Below are 15,855 nucleotides of genomic sequence, written 5' to 3'. Positions count from 1 at the left end.
GAAGTAAGCAGCAAAACTGATGTATTGAACATCTAATTGCTAGCGATTTATGGAAGAACAAGGCAAGTCTCTATCAGCCTGTGATCTGTTTCTCTTAAAGGATCTAGACCTGGAAAGGATCTTAGAGATTACCTAACTCAGAGATTCTTAACCTGAGTCTACAGATAGATTTCATGTGGTCTATGAACTTGGATGGGAAAAAAAAATTACATCTTCATTTTCACTGACCACTAACTGAAATTTAGTATTTCCTTAAATTATTTTTATAATATTATTATCATAATGGGCCCATAGGCTTCACTACAATGCCAAAGGGGTCTGTGGCACACACAAACAAAGGTTAAGAGTCCCTGATATATCCTATCCTTGTCCCCTCATGCAGATTAAGAAACTGAAACCCAGAGGGTTAAATGTCTCATACAAGATTATGCAGCAAGTAAGTGGCAGAGAATGAATTTGAATCCAGGTCTTCTGACTCTACATACTGTTCTCTCTTCTATATCACACTTATTTCTGCTAGATAATAGTTAATAGAAAAGTAATGTGAAATATTACTCTCTAGTCTTCATGTGATGAAATTTCTACTGTGAAATCCATAATCTCAAATCTTTAGTCTTAAAAAAAAAGATACAAACAACATGTTTGGTTTTCGGAAGGATTACACTCAGGTTCTCTGTGGCTAAACTACTAACATGCCTCAGGACAGGTTTTACCTTTCTACAATACACAAAGTATCTCCCCTTGCTTATAGGCAAGATTTGAAAAATATGTCCTTTGTGTTTTTCTGTCCCCAGAGCCTCATGATACTAATAAGATTAATAGCCAAGTTCAGTCTATCACGTTAATTTTAGATTCTTTCATTTAATTGGTTCTTCTCAAAACTTCTCTTTACTAATTTTGTTGCCTTGGACAAGTCACTTAACTTGTCTGGGACTCAGTTTCTTCAACTTTTAAAAGAAGAGGTGGAATTTAATGGCTTCTAACCCTATGATCCTATGACCCTGTGACCACAAATGTAATTGAAGATTTTCTTATGCCATATATGTGCCAACAGCTTGACTTTTGGTACTATGTCTACCATCTCTCATCAGTAACTCAAGATGTTTTCCTTTTCACAATCAAGAGGGTATCCCCTGTGTGCCCTCTTCAGCATAAGGGAAGCATCAGGCTTGTCATTAATTCCATGTATTTATTCTCACTAATAATATTATTATTACTAGTGGTAGTAGTAGTAATAGTGGCAGTACTAGTAGTAGTCAAAGCAGTCATAACAATATAAGCAATAATAGTAGTAATAGTTATAATAATAGTAGATGAAGTAGTTAGTAGTTGTAGTTGAAATAACTATAATAATAGTAGTAATCAAAGTAGTTTTGTAATAGTAATTGAAGTAATTATAATAGGAGGAGTAGCAGTAGTTATAATAGTAGTAATAGTAGTAGTAGTCAAAGTAGTTCTAATAATAGTAGTCAAAGTAGTTAGTAATTGAAGTAGTTATAATAGTAGTAATGGTAATAGTCAAAGTAGTTATAGTAGTAGTAGTTAAAGCAGTTATAATAATAGTAGCAGTAATTGAAGTACTGGTAATAGTATTAGATGAAGTAGTTATAATGAAGTAGTAGTAGTAATCAGAGTAGTTATAATAGTAGTAGTAAGAGCAGTAGTAGTAGCAGCAGCATTTTTGTAGTACTTTGAGGTCAGCCAAACATATTGTATACATTATCTCATTTGATCGTTACAATAACTCTGTGAGATCAGTGCTCAATTAACCCCACTTTACAAATGGGGAAACTAAGACTGAGAGAGGTCAAAGGTGTAAGACAGCATTTGAACTCCAGTCTTTCTGACTCCCTCTATTGCCACTGCCACATAGGGAGGAAAGAATTGGGGTCACTCTGGTTTTTTGTTTAGTTTTAAGAGCCCTATGAAATAGCAAAGAACCAGTTTTGATCAACATGGCACTTGTTCCCTAGCTAATCAGTACAACAAGTTAATTATGTCATCCTTGACAGGGAAAAGCTTTTACCTTCCAGATGTAATTTTGGTCTTTTATTTTATGACAAGCCACTTAATGAGGCACTTCGAGTTTGCCTCTCCCCTGGGTTAACTCCAACTCTTCCTAAATGATGCCAGAGTCACAGATCCATAACCATGATGTTATCATGCCTCACAGAGGGGCAAGATAACACAACAAGCTAACTTGCCAATGCGCACCAAGTTCTTGGGATTCAATTTCTTCTTTTATGCAAGAGATGTGTGCTACAAATGAATATCCACACTCCCGTGGTCTGCTGTTTTGTAAAAATGTAATTAAATTATAAGGAAAGGGATTGAACCATGGTTTCATTGATATAGGGAACTCTCAGGTGAGAAATTCCTCTACCAGGGCAGAGTGGCACTTTCTCTGCAAAGTAGAGTCGTAGAGAATTAACTAAAGCAAGGAGAAGTTAAGTTATTTCCTCAGGGTCACATAGCCAGTATGTGACAGAGGCAAGGCTTGAACCCAGGCCTGTCCAGCTCCTAGGCCAGCATCATGCTGTCTCATTTAAAACTTAAAAAAAAAAAAAAGGAACAAAATTAATGTGTAAATGTTTGCTTCCCTACTAAGCAGGTCAGCCTCACAGGCTTGAGAATTCTCTCTCTCTCTCTCTCTCTCTCTCTCTCTCTCTCTCTCTCTCTCTCTCTCTCTCCCCTTCTCTCTCTTTCTCTTTCTCTCTTATTGAAATGAAAATGTTTTCTACCCAATATATACACTTGAAATTAGGTTCCCTGTTTTAAATTCAAACATTCTACATTACTAGGTAGTTAACATAAAGCCAACTACTCCTCCATATGGATTGGACAGGATATGACAGTTATTCAGCCTACATATCTGGAATTGGATCAGAGCCCTAAAATGTAAAGGCTTGAAGAGGAATCACAGAGGAATAATATTTTGCTGCATGTATGTTGTTCAGTCATGTCCAATCTCTCATGACCCCATTTAGGGATTTCTTAGCAGAGATACTGGAGTGGTTTGCCATTTTCTTCTCCAGTCAATCTAGTGGATGTATTTTGTCAGGCAATCAGAGGTTAAGTGACTTGCCCAGGGTCACATAGCTAGGAAGTATCTGAGGCTGGATTTGAACTCAGGTCTTCCTGACTCCAGGCCCAGTGTTCTATCCACTGAGCCACCAGCTGCCATGTATGTGCAAGGATCTTATTTTGTTGTAGTCTGACTCAGAAAAGAGGAATAAAAGCATCATGATACAGTAGGAAAAGTCTTGGCGTGATGTAATAGAAAAAGTCAGAGCTCCTGGATTTGAATACCATTAGTTTCCTTGAGACCTTGGGTAAGTCATCGCCCCACTCTGGGCCTCAGTTTGAGAAGTTTGGACTAGATGACCTCCAAGGTCCAATGAAAACTGAGAGTTTCAGGTAATGACTGTAAGTATTCAGAGCTACCCAAAAGCTAACTAGTTTCCTCTGAAATGCCTACCACAAACATATATTCATTTGTCCTTTATAGGAGTTTGTGATGATTGTCGTCTTTGGTTTGGAGTTCATCATCCGTATCTGGTCAGCTGGCTGCTGCTGTCGCTACAGAGGATGGCAAGGAAGACTGCGATTTGCCAGAAAACCATTCTGTGTTATAGGTGAGCATCAAAGCAATGATACAGACCAGCAATGGTAACACCAAGTTCTTTTCTGGGTCTCCCATATTGATGCAGGTGAAATTGATTCAGTGCTTCAGGGCTAATCTGAACTAAGCATTGATTTCAACATGCACCAACATTCCCCATTACTATGATAAATGACACAGTACCCTAATTGAGATTATCTGGAATAGATAAATGTCTCACTGCCATAAAAATGCCCATCAATGAGCACCATGGAAATATTGCATTCACTGACACAAAAGAACATGTTCATGATCGGTTAGCTCGCTTGGACTTTTTTAAAGATACACAGAGCTAGAGAGGAGTTATCAGTTTCTAGATGACCCTAAGTAAAAGGTCATAATTACTTTCACATAGTCCCTCACCAATCAACCCTGCTAGTCCGGAAACCTAAAATGTGAGGACCTGTACCAAAAGTCACAGTACACAGTTCTATTGTTAAAGATCTTTGAGAAATATGGAACGGGGGTTTTAACAGCATGTCTAGGCAAGGAAGACTTGATTTAAAGTCATCCCAGACTTTTGCTCTGGAGCTACTCTCCTAACACTCACACTGGCAGAGTAGGTCCCCAAAGGCAACTACTACATCTCCTCTCAGGGCACTAAGGATATCCCTTAGAGGAGTTGGGGAGATGGAAAGAATGTCTTTCTAATACTATAGCTCACAAGCCCCCACCAGTGTATCTCACATTATTATTTGACATCAATTAGTGAGTTAGACTTAATTACGTTTTAGTGTTTTCTGAACTCTGGGGACAAGTCCTGTGGATTTTCTCAGACTCAGCTGATACAACCAAGCCTGGGCAAGATGTAATGGCTTCTGTCTTCTACTTACTAACACAGACAGATTCAAGGAATGTCCAGCAGAAGTATTATTTGTCTTACCCTACTTCTATTTTGGGGGCTGATAGGTAAGGCTGGAGGCAGGAAGGTTCATCTTCCTAATTCAAATCTGGCTTCAAACTCTTACTAGCTGGGTCACCCTGAGCAAGTCACTTAACCTTGTTTGCTTCAGTTTCCTCATCTGTAAAATGAGCTAGAGAAAGAAATGGCAAACCACTCCAGTATCTTTGCCAAGAAAACCCCAAATGGAATCATGAAGAGTCAGACACAACTGAAATGACTGAATAACAACAGTTCTATTTCAGACTTTAAGAAGGTCTGTGTACAATGTGAGCTGTGCTTCCTCAATGTAAGCAGACTAACACTGAATCTGCATCCAGCTAGGATGCTCTGAATCCTTTCTACTTGGATACCAGCATAAAGTGGCATAATATTAGATGCTGTTAATAATGATACAAATAGAATTTTTAACAAGCATGGCTCCCACACTAACAATGAACTTAGGACAAGTATCCTATCACCCACATCATTTACCAAAGACGGAGTTCTCCCTCATTCTCTGTGATCTTTCCCTATCTTAATTTTTAGACTGAAGTTCAAACCAAAATGGAATGTGGGGACTGCAACGTTGTTTAGCCCTCTTCTTCGTTGTTACCATAGTTGATGCTTCCCTTTTTTTTTCAGTATGAAGTATCAAGGGTCACATGACCCCTAACTCCAAGATTCTCATGACCTAGAACACAGGGACATTATGAGATCTTAGATCTAGCAGAAGAGACCTCAAAGATCGTCTAGTTCAATACTCTAATTTTATTGATGAAGAAAGGAGGAAAGGAACAAGTATTTTTAAGAACCTACTATGTGGGGGGGAAACTACTATGTGCCAAGGACTGTGCTAAGTGCTTTACAAATATCTCATTTTTTTTCATTACAGCAATCCTATGAAGTAGGTGCTGTAATTATCCTCATTTTACAGTTGAAGAAACTGAGGCAAACAGAGATTAAATGACATGCCCAGTATCACATAGCTAACAAGTGTCTGAGGCCAGAGTTTAACTCAAGACTTCTTGACTCCAGGCCTAGCACTCCATTTGCTGTACCACCAAAATGCCTGTGATGAGTAAACTGAGGCCCAATGGAAATTAAGTGATTTGCCCAAAGTCATGCAGATAGTCTTCAGAAGGTGTTTTCAGGCATGCAAGTGTCACTAACTTGTCACTTCCAGTCCTATTCATGAATTCTGTGCCTTAAAATCTTCACAAGCCACTACATGAGATTCTCCCCAGGTATGTGCACAACAGAAAAAGACTCAGACTAATATAGGGGAAACCACTTGGGAGCTAGACTCCTTGGGGCTGTACTGCTTTGTCACCCAGAGATCACTCTTGGCTTTCTCCCTCTCCCTCCTGATGACACATTCAGTTCTACAGGAAAATAGCCAGCAGAACACTAGGCTATCTTTGGTCTTAGAAGCTGGCTCCAGGAAGTCCCAGAAGATGAGAGATTCTTGCCAAGGGTCACACTTGTCTAGTAAGTAGCTGAGGCAGAATTTTAGCTCAGGTCCTGCTGACTCTAAGACCAGTGCGCTATCCATTAGCCCATGTCACCATCACTGATTTAGAACTGTTGTCATTGTTTGTCAAAGGCTGGAACGGACCGCAAAGGTCATCTAACCCAACTTACCCATTTCATAGATGAGGAAACTGAGACCAAGAGAGGAAAAGTAATTAGCCCAAAGTCACACAAGTAGCAAGTAGCAGAGCAGGGATTCCAACCTAGATTTTCTAACTACAGATCCAGTATTCTTCCCAATAAAGCCATGAAGCCTTCCCAAAATGAAATCCTATTTAGTTATATGAATTGCCCTTATCATTAACAATAAGAATAACTCATGTTTCTTTAGAAATCCTTTAATGTTTACAAATTGGCTGCCCCACAGTATTTCTGTAAGGCAAAGATGATCAATAATTTTATAGAAGATAAACTTGGAAGACTTTGTTATGATTAAAGACCATGGTATACTGGAAAGAACACTGGAATGGGAGTCTGGAAAGTGGGTTCAAATCCTAGCTAGATCTAACCCCTGTGTGATCACAAGCAACTCACTTCCCATTTCAGGGCCTCCATCTGAAAAATAAAGAGGGTTGGCCTAAGGGATCTCTAAGATACCTTTACAATGCTAACATTCTGTGATTTATTCGCACTGACCATCTCTTTTCATTATCTGGCTGCTTTGATATACAAGTACAGGCTTTTTTTTTTCACGGAATGTTTTATTAAGTTGGGTCTTTCATGTCAAGATTCAGCATTATTTTTTCAAACTTGGGGGGAAAAAGATAAACCTCAAAGTGAATTGTAAATGACCACAGTCCTCAGATGCCTCTCTGGGGCTGGATCCAGGCTACTGCTATTTATTTCTCTAAATATCTCTTCTCTCAGAGGATGTGATTCTTTTTGTTGTCAGAGTTGTTATGCTACCTTACAGGCAATGAGGTGGGTGTGGGAATCCTTGATTTTCAGGTCTAGCCCACCCAGAAGTGTGTAAGTGAAGAGACTTGATATTACTCAGACTTGCTTGTTTCACTCTCTACCTTCCCAGCCAGAGTAAGCTGCCTCATAGGGCATGGTAACCTGATCCCAGACGGCCTCACAAAAAAGTACTTCATATTCCCCAGGAGACCAAAACTAACCAATCCAGATAACAGATGGGCAGCCAAAATTCACTCAACTTTTACAGTATGAGAAAGGTTTTGTAGATGATTACAGGAATCTCCCACTCCAGATTTTAAAACCAATTTAAAATTGGTTTCTCTCCAATACCAGAGGTTGGGGCAGCATTTATTCTGGCATGGGAGCTAGGAAGAAAATTCCATCTATAAGAGCCTGCTACCTTTTGATAACTGCTTCTAGTCTGCGGATGCATCTGCTGCCCTGAGTCCTTGAATCCCTTCTCTTCCTGCCTCAGTTACCTATGTTTCTTTATGTAGAAAGCTATGATTTAATTCAGTTCAAAGTACAGTATTGTCTGGTCTTTTCAGTCATTGGTTTTATTCCCACTTAAATTAATTGTTTTGCAAAAGGAGTTAATATCCTCAAAGTGAAGCCCTGTGATAACTGGTTCGGGGGACAGGACTGGTATTTGGGTTTGGGATGACTGTTACTTCTAGCTTATACTGCATGGACTTGTTATGATTTCATCAAATGAGATAATATTTGTAAAGCGTTTAGCAAAGTGCCTGGTACATAGTAGACACTATATTAATGCTTGTGCCCTACCTCCCTTATCTGGGGTCTAACTAAATCTGTGCAATAATGAGCTATGTGATAATGGAGGCTCATGTGGTAGTGGCATAGCCTGTCATGAAAGGAATTTGATTATAGTAATAAAACAGTACATGGCACAGGGCTAGAGCCCTGTGCTGGAAATCATGAAGACTCATCTTCATGAGTTCAACTCTGGCCTCAGATATTTACTAGCTATGTGACCCTGGGCAAGTCACTTAACCCTGTTTGCCTTAGTTTCCTCATCTGTAAAATGAGTTGGAGAAAGAAATGGCAAATCACTCTAGTATCTTTGCCAAGAAAGCCCCAAATGGGGTCACAAAGAGTCAAACATGACTGAAAACAACTGAACAAAAACAAAATGAAGTATTGTTGCTGTTCGTTCTCACAGAGAACCAGTGATGTCAGGGGCATGACATCTTGACTTGCAAGTGAACTGGATTTAAGTGAGGCTGGGCTGTGCAGCCTCACTCTCTCCTCCAGAGTCATGAGGTTCAGTGGCAAGACTTAGGTCAGTACAATGGCAATGACCCCAGGTTCTATGGGAGACCCTAGCCTTTTTAAGCTAAGGTCTTTCATAGTTCTCAGTTTGTCTGAGGCAGCACTCATTCAATGATTAAAGTCTAGGCAAGAATTGAGGCAAAAGATGGCCTGCTCTGACTTCACTAAAGAATCAGTCTAGGAGGGGGAGACCCTCAGAGTTTCTGGTCAGAACAGAAATGATTGCTATTTACACTCATTCTTAGCCATCAAAACCCAAACAATGAGCAAATGAGGCTGAGGTTGGGACCTATTATTGGCCAATCAGTGAGAGTCAGAATGATTTGGGTTTAAAGACATAGTCTAGTAGCTCTATTTGAATCCCAATGGGCTTTATCAATGCCTGGTTTGCCAGAAATATTATTTCAAGAAATCATAAATGAAAACTACATGAGACAAAAGTTAATTGTCTCAGTGTTTTGGGGGGAAAAAACAACAGACAGAATAAATAAATAAGGTAAGGTAAATGCATTACAACAGGTTGTACAAATATTCTTGTTTAGATTAATTTTTTTGGCCATTTTAGAACAAAATCCGATTAATTAATTATGATCACAGTCATGATCTAAGTTCACATTTATGCAGTACCAAGTTTTTAGGTCTGGATGTATGATGTCATTGGTATAGGGAACTCCCATTAAGGAAATTCCCCTTACCAATTCAAGTCAGTGCCTGCTCTGAAACTTATAGTCATAGAGAGTCCCCTAGGGCACCAACAGGTCAAGGGGCTTGCCCAGGGTTGTATAGCCACTACATATGAGAGACTGGATTTGAATCCAGGTCTTCCTGACTGTAAGGTCACAGCTCTCTATTCACTATACCACTCTGAATCTCAAATAAAGCCTTGTAGTTTGTTAAAAATATGTTCTTGTTTGTCTAAGGGCAGCATAGCTCTGACCTAGCAAGAGGGAAGAGTATGGAATAGATGACTTCTCATTGGCCCCTAGGATTTTGTGATTTGATATCCATGTCAAATGTCCTCCTTAGATTCCCCTTGGAAATCTTCCAACCATTCACAAAAGGAGAGCATGCAGAAGATTGTTGTGGCCTACACATTGGCTCATGAGAACATACGTGAAGACTACTGCCTTTGATACAGTGATCCCGGTCATTGTCCATTGGCCCATCTTGCAATTAATCACAGCTAACTGTAGCCAATAAAGTGACTAGCAACCCATTTGTGTTGTTGAGACTCAGAATGATTGCCTCACAGTTTTATGCTGCAGTGTGGGATTTGTTTGTTTCTTTTTTTGTTGTATGTAGGCAAGGGCCAAGTCTCAACGACTTTCTGGTTCTGTCTTCCCAGACTGTTCTCTCTGCCCCATAATGCCAAAAAGACAGTGACAAAGCACTGCAAGAAATCACTAACTTGTGAAAAATACATATATCTATATTTTCATGTTTCATAAAACATCTTTTAGCTATGTTTAAACTGAGTGAAGACATCCATGTCCTTCCTTAAAACTAGGAGTTTTCTTTCACTGCTCTATTGATTAAACTCCCTTTATGTTTGAGGGGAGTCGCTTTAAAGCTGGTAAGAACCTGTCTTCAATAAAAGAACCTCCTTCTTATATCTCCAGTTTGTTCAATGCATATTCCCTCCCAGCATGGTAGTAATGATATTTTCACAGCTTTGGGCATTGATCATTATACTCCTGGTTGACAGAATGTTCTTGGTTTAGCACTTAATAATTACTACCCATATTGCCCTTAATTTACCTGGGCTGTCTACCTCAGCTATAAACATCTGGTGATTAACTTTGCAGTCTGACACAGATTATTCAAACTAGCAGCCAAAGTGGTAAACATGTTCAGATTGTCTCAAGAAAGCTATTTCATAGTCTTATTTTCTAGCTTTCATTAATGACCTTCCAGTGAATAGCAAATGGTACAAAAGAGTGGTACTTAAATTATAGTAAATTATAGTCTAATCTGTCAGAAGGTCTGACAAATTATTTCTAGCAGTGACTCCTTGGGTCCTTTGGTGTCTTCTTCTGAAGAAAGCTATATTTGTGCAATTTTTTTCAGACATCAGTCTGATATTATGCATGAATCTATGCTTAGAATTATACACACACCTACACACATACACACATAACATATATATGCATATAGGTCTCTTTCATTCCTGTTTTAAAAGCTTTTTTTAAGCAAGTTGATCCCTTATTAGGAGTAGAGGGGTAAATCACAAGAGAGACATTTCTCTCTCAAACATATTCCTTTGAAGCTTGATACCAAGCCTTAGAGAAAATGTCAATAACTGTTGTGTTCAGGAAAAGAAAAAAATCATAAACCAGACTTTTAGCTTTACTAAAACCAAAAGGTAAAGTGACTAGCTGTGTTGTAATTGCCTGCACACCTGTACCAGTCCTGATCCATCAGTGTGGGCTTATCTTAATAAGGAAACAGCTGCCCATGTATTCAGAAGGTGGATCCATGGAGTTCCAGAACTGGAACTCCACCCCCCACCATTTTTAAATTGATATATATGCATGTCTCTTCCTCTTCCATCTTTGGTTTTAAAAAGCTCTGTTAAAAAAATTTATTGTTTTTTAATACCTTTGTCTTCTCACAGTTCTAACTTAGATTTTCATACTATTTCCTCTCTGACATTTTCCTTTAATTCAATGTGTCCAAAATCTGAAAAAAAAATATAGACTAATTCTACAAGTTTGTCCAAGTTGATCATTTGAAGAGCCCTGATAATTACATGAAGAACAGAATGTTTTATCAGAATCACAGACTTTGAGTTGGAAGGGATCTCTGCAGCCATCTTATCTAACTCATGCTCAAAAGGAATTCCCACTTTAAAAGAACTGGCGAGGTCATTCAGCCTGTGTCTGAAGACCCCCAATAAAGAAGAATCCATCACCACCTAAGACAGCCCACATTCCATTTTTGAACTGCTCTATTTATCAACATATTCCCCCTAAGACTAACTCTTCAACTCTCAGTCCTAACATGTCCAGTTTCTTCAGTCTCTTGTTCCTGTTAGGTTGTTTTACAGTAGTGTCCAACTCTTCATGACACCATTTGGGGTTTTGTTGGCAAAGATATTGGAGTGATTTGCCATTTCCTTCTCCAGCTCATTTTACAAATGAGGAAACTGAGGCAAACAGAGTTAAGTGACTTGCCGAGGGTCACACAGTTAGTAAATGTCTGAGGCTAATTTGAACTCGGGAAGATGAGTCTTCCTGACTCCAGGTCCAGCATTATATCTACTGGGCCACCTAACTACCCACTGGCCCTTTATCAATCTTGTTACATTCCTCCGGATAATCCCCAGTTTATCAGTGTCTTTCTTAAATGGTGACACCCAGAACTGAGAACAACATTCCAGAAGTGGTCTGACAAGGACAAGGGAAAAAATGACTACTGCCTCTTTAATTCCTAAAAGATATGCCTACTTTAATGCAGACCAAGATGGTATTTGTTTTCTACTTCAGTCAAAGTAACCATACCAAAAAGAAAAAAAATCATGGAACAGAAGAGACATAATCATGATGAATTAGCCAAACCTTTAACCTACTTGGATGGTCAAGAAATGCTATATGCTCAGTTATTTTTGTTACTTTTGATTTAAATTAAATGGTATACATGACCAGCAGGAAGTGTTCAGGGAATCAGGGAATCTTTAGCAAATCTCTTTAAGAAAGAGAAAGAACATGTCTGAAATTTGCAGACAAGATGCTGGATGTGTATTTTTCATCCATGAAAGTAACAGAATCACTTTGCCTGTTGCTGCCATCTGCCTTGAAAGAGAAATAGAGAAAAACAGCAATAAGGCTACTTGTAGTTACTTTGCAGTTCCCATCTATGCTTGAGGCTCCCAAAGTGCTGCCCCCAGGGAAACTGCAGAGCAGTAACCACAAAATGAGTTCCTGTGGGCACTTCACCACCTCGTTGGATGGGATCCAGAACAGTCCTGCTTTATACCAAATTTCACCCCATAATGAACACTGCTACCTGGCTTCCAGTGTATTTCCTAATTGGCTAGATTACTCAGAGCAAGAGAACTTCTCCTTGGGAATACTTTAAAATGCTTGTTAGTTCTTAAAGGCCACTCAGGTGTCTTTTTAGGAAATTATTACTCTGGTGCACTAAATTTGAACTCATAGAGTAGCCTGAACACCTGGCATGATCTGGGAGAATCCATAGAATTCTTTGCTTACAGCAAAATGTATAACTGCTTCTCAAAACTTAAAGGCTTTACCTGACAGCTGAGTATTTACCTTTTCTAGTGATGTAAACTTCAAGACTTTAAGAATATGCTGTGCTGTGTCTATTACACAGAGAGATATTTTATAAAGAGTTTATTTAGGTTAAAAAATTAGGTGGAATAATTAGATATCAACTCATTCCTAATCAGTAAGAATTGGTTCCTTAAATATTAATAAAAGAAACAGCATGGTGGAATAGCAAGAATGTTGGACTGAAAATTGGAAACCTGAGTCTGAATCCAAGTTCTACTAGCTAGCTGTGAGCGTGTCAAGTCAATTAAACTGTCGGTGCCTGTTTCTTCAAATGTAACATGAGGAGGTTGGACTGGATATTCTCAGAGGTTCCCTCTAGTTATGAACTCTATTATCATAAATTGTTAGAAAAAGCTACAAATTAAACACAAATAATGCAAAACACAGCCAACATGAGTAAACAAAAAAGCATCCAAAATGAAAAAGACGTGTTTTTTTTTTTCATCTTGATTCTGGCTTCTGAATCCTCCTTTCTTTAAGTCATTTTTTCTGAATGCCTTTGCTCTGCCACTAACTAGCAGCTCTGTGGCCTTGTTTCATTTCTCTGAACTTTGGTTTTCTTATTGGTAAAGGTGTGAAATTAGAAATTATTTCTAAGACTCCTTTCAATACTAAAATTGATTCTGATTTCATTCATTCAATAAACATTTATTCATTCAGTCCCAACCAAAATCCTACCTTCTAAAGCAAGCCTTTCTCCACCCCTTTTAATTCTAATGCCTTCCCTCTGTTAATTATTTCCCATTTATCCTGTATGTAGCTTGCTCTGTATGTGTTTCTTTTTATGTTGTCTCCCGAATTAAACTGTAAGGTCCTTGAGGATAGAGACTCTTTTTGCCTCTTTTTGTATCTGCAGCACTTAGCACAGCGCCTGACACATAGTAGGCTCTTAATAAACGTTTATTGACCAACTGATTGATTGAATAGTTCTAGGTGCTTGAAGAATATATAAGGATCAGTTAACAGTCCCTGTCCTAATGGAGTTTACAATCCTACAAAAGGATTACACATGTACAAATAATTATTTTGTTTGTGGTTGTTTAGTCATTTTTCAGTCATGTATTAACTCTTTATGACCCCTTCTGAGGTTTTCTTAGCAAAGATTCTGGAGTGGTTTGCCATTTCCTTCTTCAACTCATTTTACAGATGAGGAAACTGAGGCAAACAGGCTAAGTGACTTGTCCAGGGTCACACAGCTAGTAAGTGTCTGAAGCCAAACAAACTCTAGTCTTCCTGACTCCAGGCCTGGAACTTTATTCTCTATGCCACCTAGATGCCCCGTAAATCATTTTATCACCAAATAATACCTGATAAATGCATGAGAGATTTGCAAAGCAGCTGCTTTGCTTTGATAGAGTAACTCATTCATTAGTTCATCCATTTAACAACTATTTATTAACTACCTCAGATGTTGCATTCAGCTCCAAGGGCAAAACAAAGACAACACAGAAATAATCAAAGCTTCTCATGGAGCCCACAATCAAGCAGAGGGGTTATGACATATACATAAACCTAGAATACACAAAACCAATACAGTTATCTCTTCCACATCGCAGGGGTTGAGTGCTTCACACACACACACACACACACACACACACACCCTCATCCCCACCCCACCCTAACCCCAGCTGTCTCCCCTTCCATCCCTCGAATCTAGAAAATCCACTTAAAAGTTTTTGGCCCTCTCTCTTCATACCAGAGAACTCTGAATTTTTTTCTTTTTTTATGAGGTGTTTACAGAACCTTATTGTAAAAATTGGATTAAGTATTTGGTCATAAACTATGTGTAAATCAATATTAAGTAAAAATACTTTTTCTGTGTCTTTGCTAGCCTTTGCATGTCATCCATGGCTTCCGAAAAACTCCCCCACAATTCCCATTTAATTTCTTGTGCTGACCAGCAATATATCAAAACTGTGATGGGCAAAGTCACAATGTGGAAGAGATAATTGTATACATTAACTATATAAGTACTATGTAATGTCTGAAGAAAGGTCGTAGTAAGTGCTTAAAAAATGCTGGTTGACTGATTTCTAACTGGAGTGATAAGGGTAAACACTGAGCTGCGCTTTGCAGGACAGATAAGATTTTAGTGTAGTCACAACTAGATTCCCATAAGTATTTCTCAATAAGTATTTTCCATATAGATACTCAATGTGAAAGAGAATTTTAATCTCACTAATCTCTCAATTTATTCCTGATTTAAAGGTCTATGTCTAGAGTAATCTAAGGCACTGCGTTTACTCAACAACTTCCATGCTGTAAGCACCTGGACACTGACCTCTTTTCCCCACACGCTGGCTGATGAAGCCTGTCTTTGTCGGATCTTGGCAAAAGGTCAAAGTGTATCCTGATTCCTAGAGGCATAATAATGTCACAGAACCTCAACCCAAACCTGTTATTCAGGAATGGGTGTGACTCATCTTGCCTGACTTTACAGCATTCATAAAAATGACTGACTACATCAGCCTTTCACCATTAAATCTTGCCATTTAAATTTTCACATGTCTTGTATTGACCCTTTCTCTCCATTCATATAACTACCTTAGTTCAGGCCCTCATTACTGCTTGCCCAGATTGTTTCAACAGTCTCCTAATTGCCTCGTCTCCCCCTACTCTAGGACATCCTTCCTATAAACTGCTGCCATGATGTGTAATTTTCCTTAAATGCAAATCTGACCATGTGATGTCCCTATTCGACCAACTTTAGTGGTTTCCTGTTGCCTCTAGGATAAATATAAATTCTTCTGTTTAGCGCAATTTGGCCCCAATCTATCTTTCCAACTTCAGTGGATATTACTCCTCTTTCTTTATTCTTCAATACAGCCTTTTCTCTACTTCTTATATATGACACTCTACCTCCCATCTCCATGTGTTTTTTTTACAATTACAGAAATATTTATTCAAGCAAGATGGAGTGGGACAGCTCCTTAACAATAAAGAAAGCAGTATTTAAAAAAAAAAATCATGGCTGACACTGATTTAGCATTGCAAAGGGTTAAAAAGTGCTTTACATAGCTATCAATGGATTAACAAACATTTATGAGGCACCTACTGTGTGTCATACACTGTACATGCACTGGGGATGCAAACATAAAAATGAAACGATCTCTACCATCAAGGAGCTTATATTCTGATGGAAGTAACAGGAACTGGTACTTCTGCAGAGCGTCTCTGACATCTCCCCATGTAGGGGAGGCTAAGGAGATAAGTCCTGGGAGTGCAGTGATAAGTATAATAGAATGATAGTGATAAGTATAATAGAATGATAATAACAA

The 15,855-nt window shown here is 38.7% G+C and overlaps 1 protein-coding gene across 1 annotated transcript in view; it reads left to right on the top strand.

Moving 5' to 3' along the window:
• KCNQ5 (potassium voltage-gated channel subfamily Q member 5) overlaps positions 1-15,855 on the top strand; it is a 664,784-nt gene that overhangs the window by 491,341 nt on the left and 157,588 nt on the right. The window contains exon 3 of the mRNA XM_021000132.2: positions 3,509-3,635. Coding sequence (XP_020855791.1) covers positions 3,509-3,635 — 127 coding nt within the window. The remainder of the gene's footprint in view (positions 1-3,508; positions 3,636-15,855) is intronic.

Source organism: Phascolarctos cinereus, unplaced genomic scaffold (genome assembly GCF_003287225.1).
Source record: "Phascolarctos cinereus isolate Bilbo 61053 unplaced genomic scaffold, phaCin_HiC Scaffold_5;HRSCAF=322, whole genome shotgun sequence".
NCBI classification, from domain to species: domain Eukaryota; kingdom Metazoa; phylum Chordata; class Mammalia; order Diprotodontia; family Phascolarctidae; genus Phascolarctos; species Phascolarctos cinereus.
The sequence above is the reverse complement of the archived record's forward strand: the minus strand, read 5'-3'. Positions and strand labels throughout refer to the sequence as shown.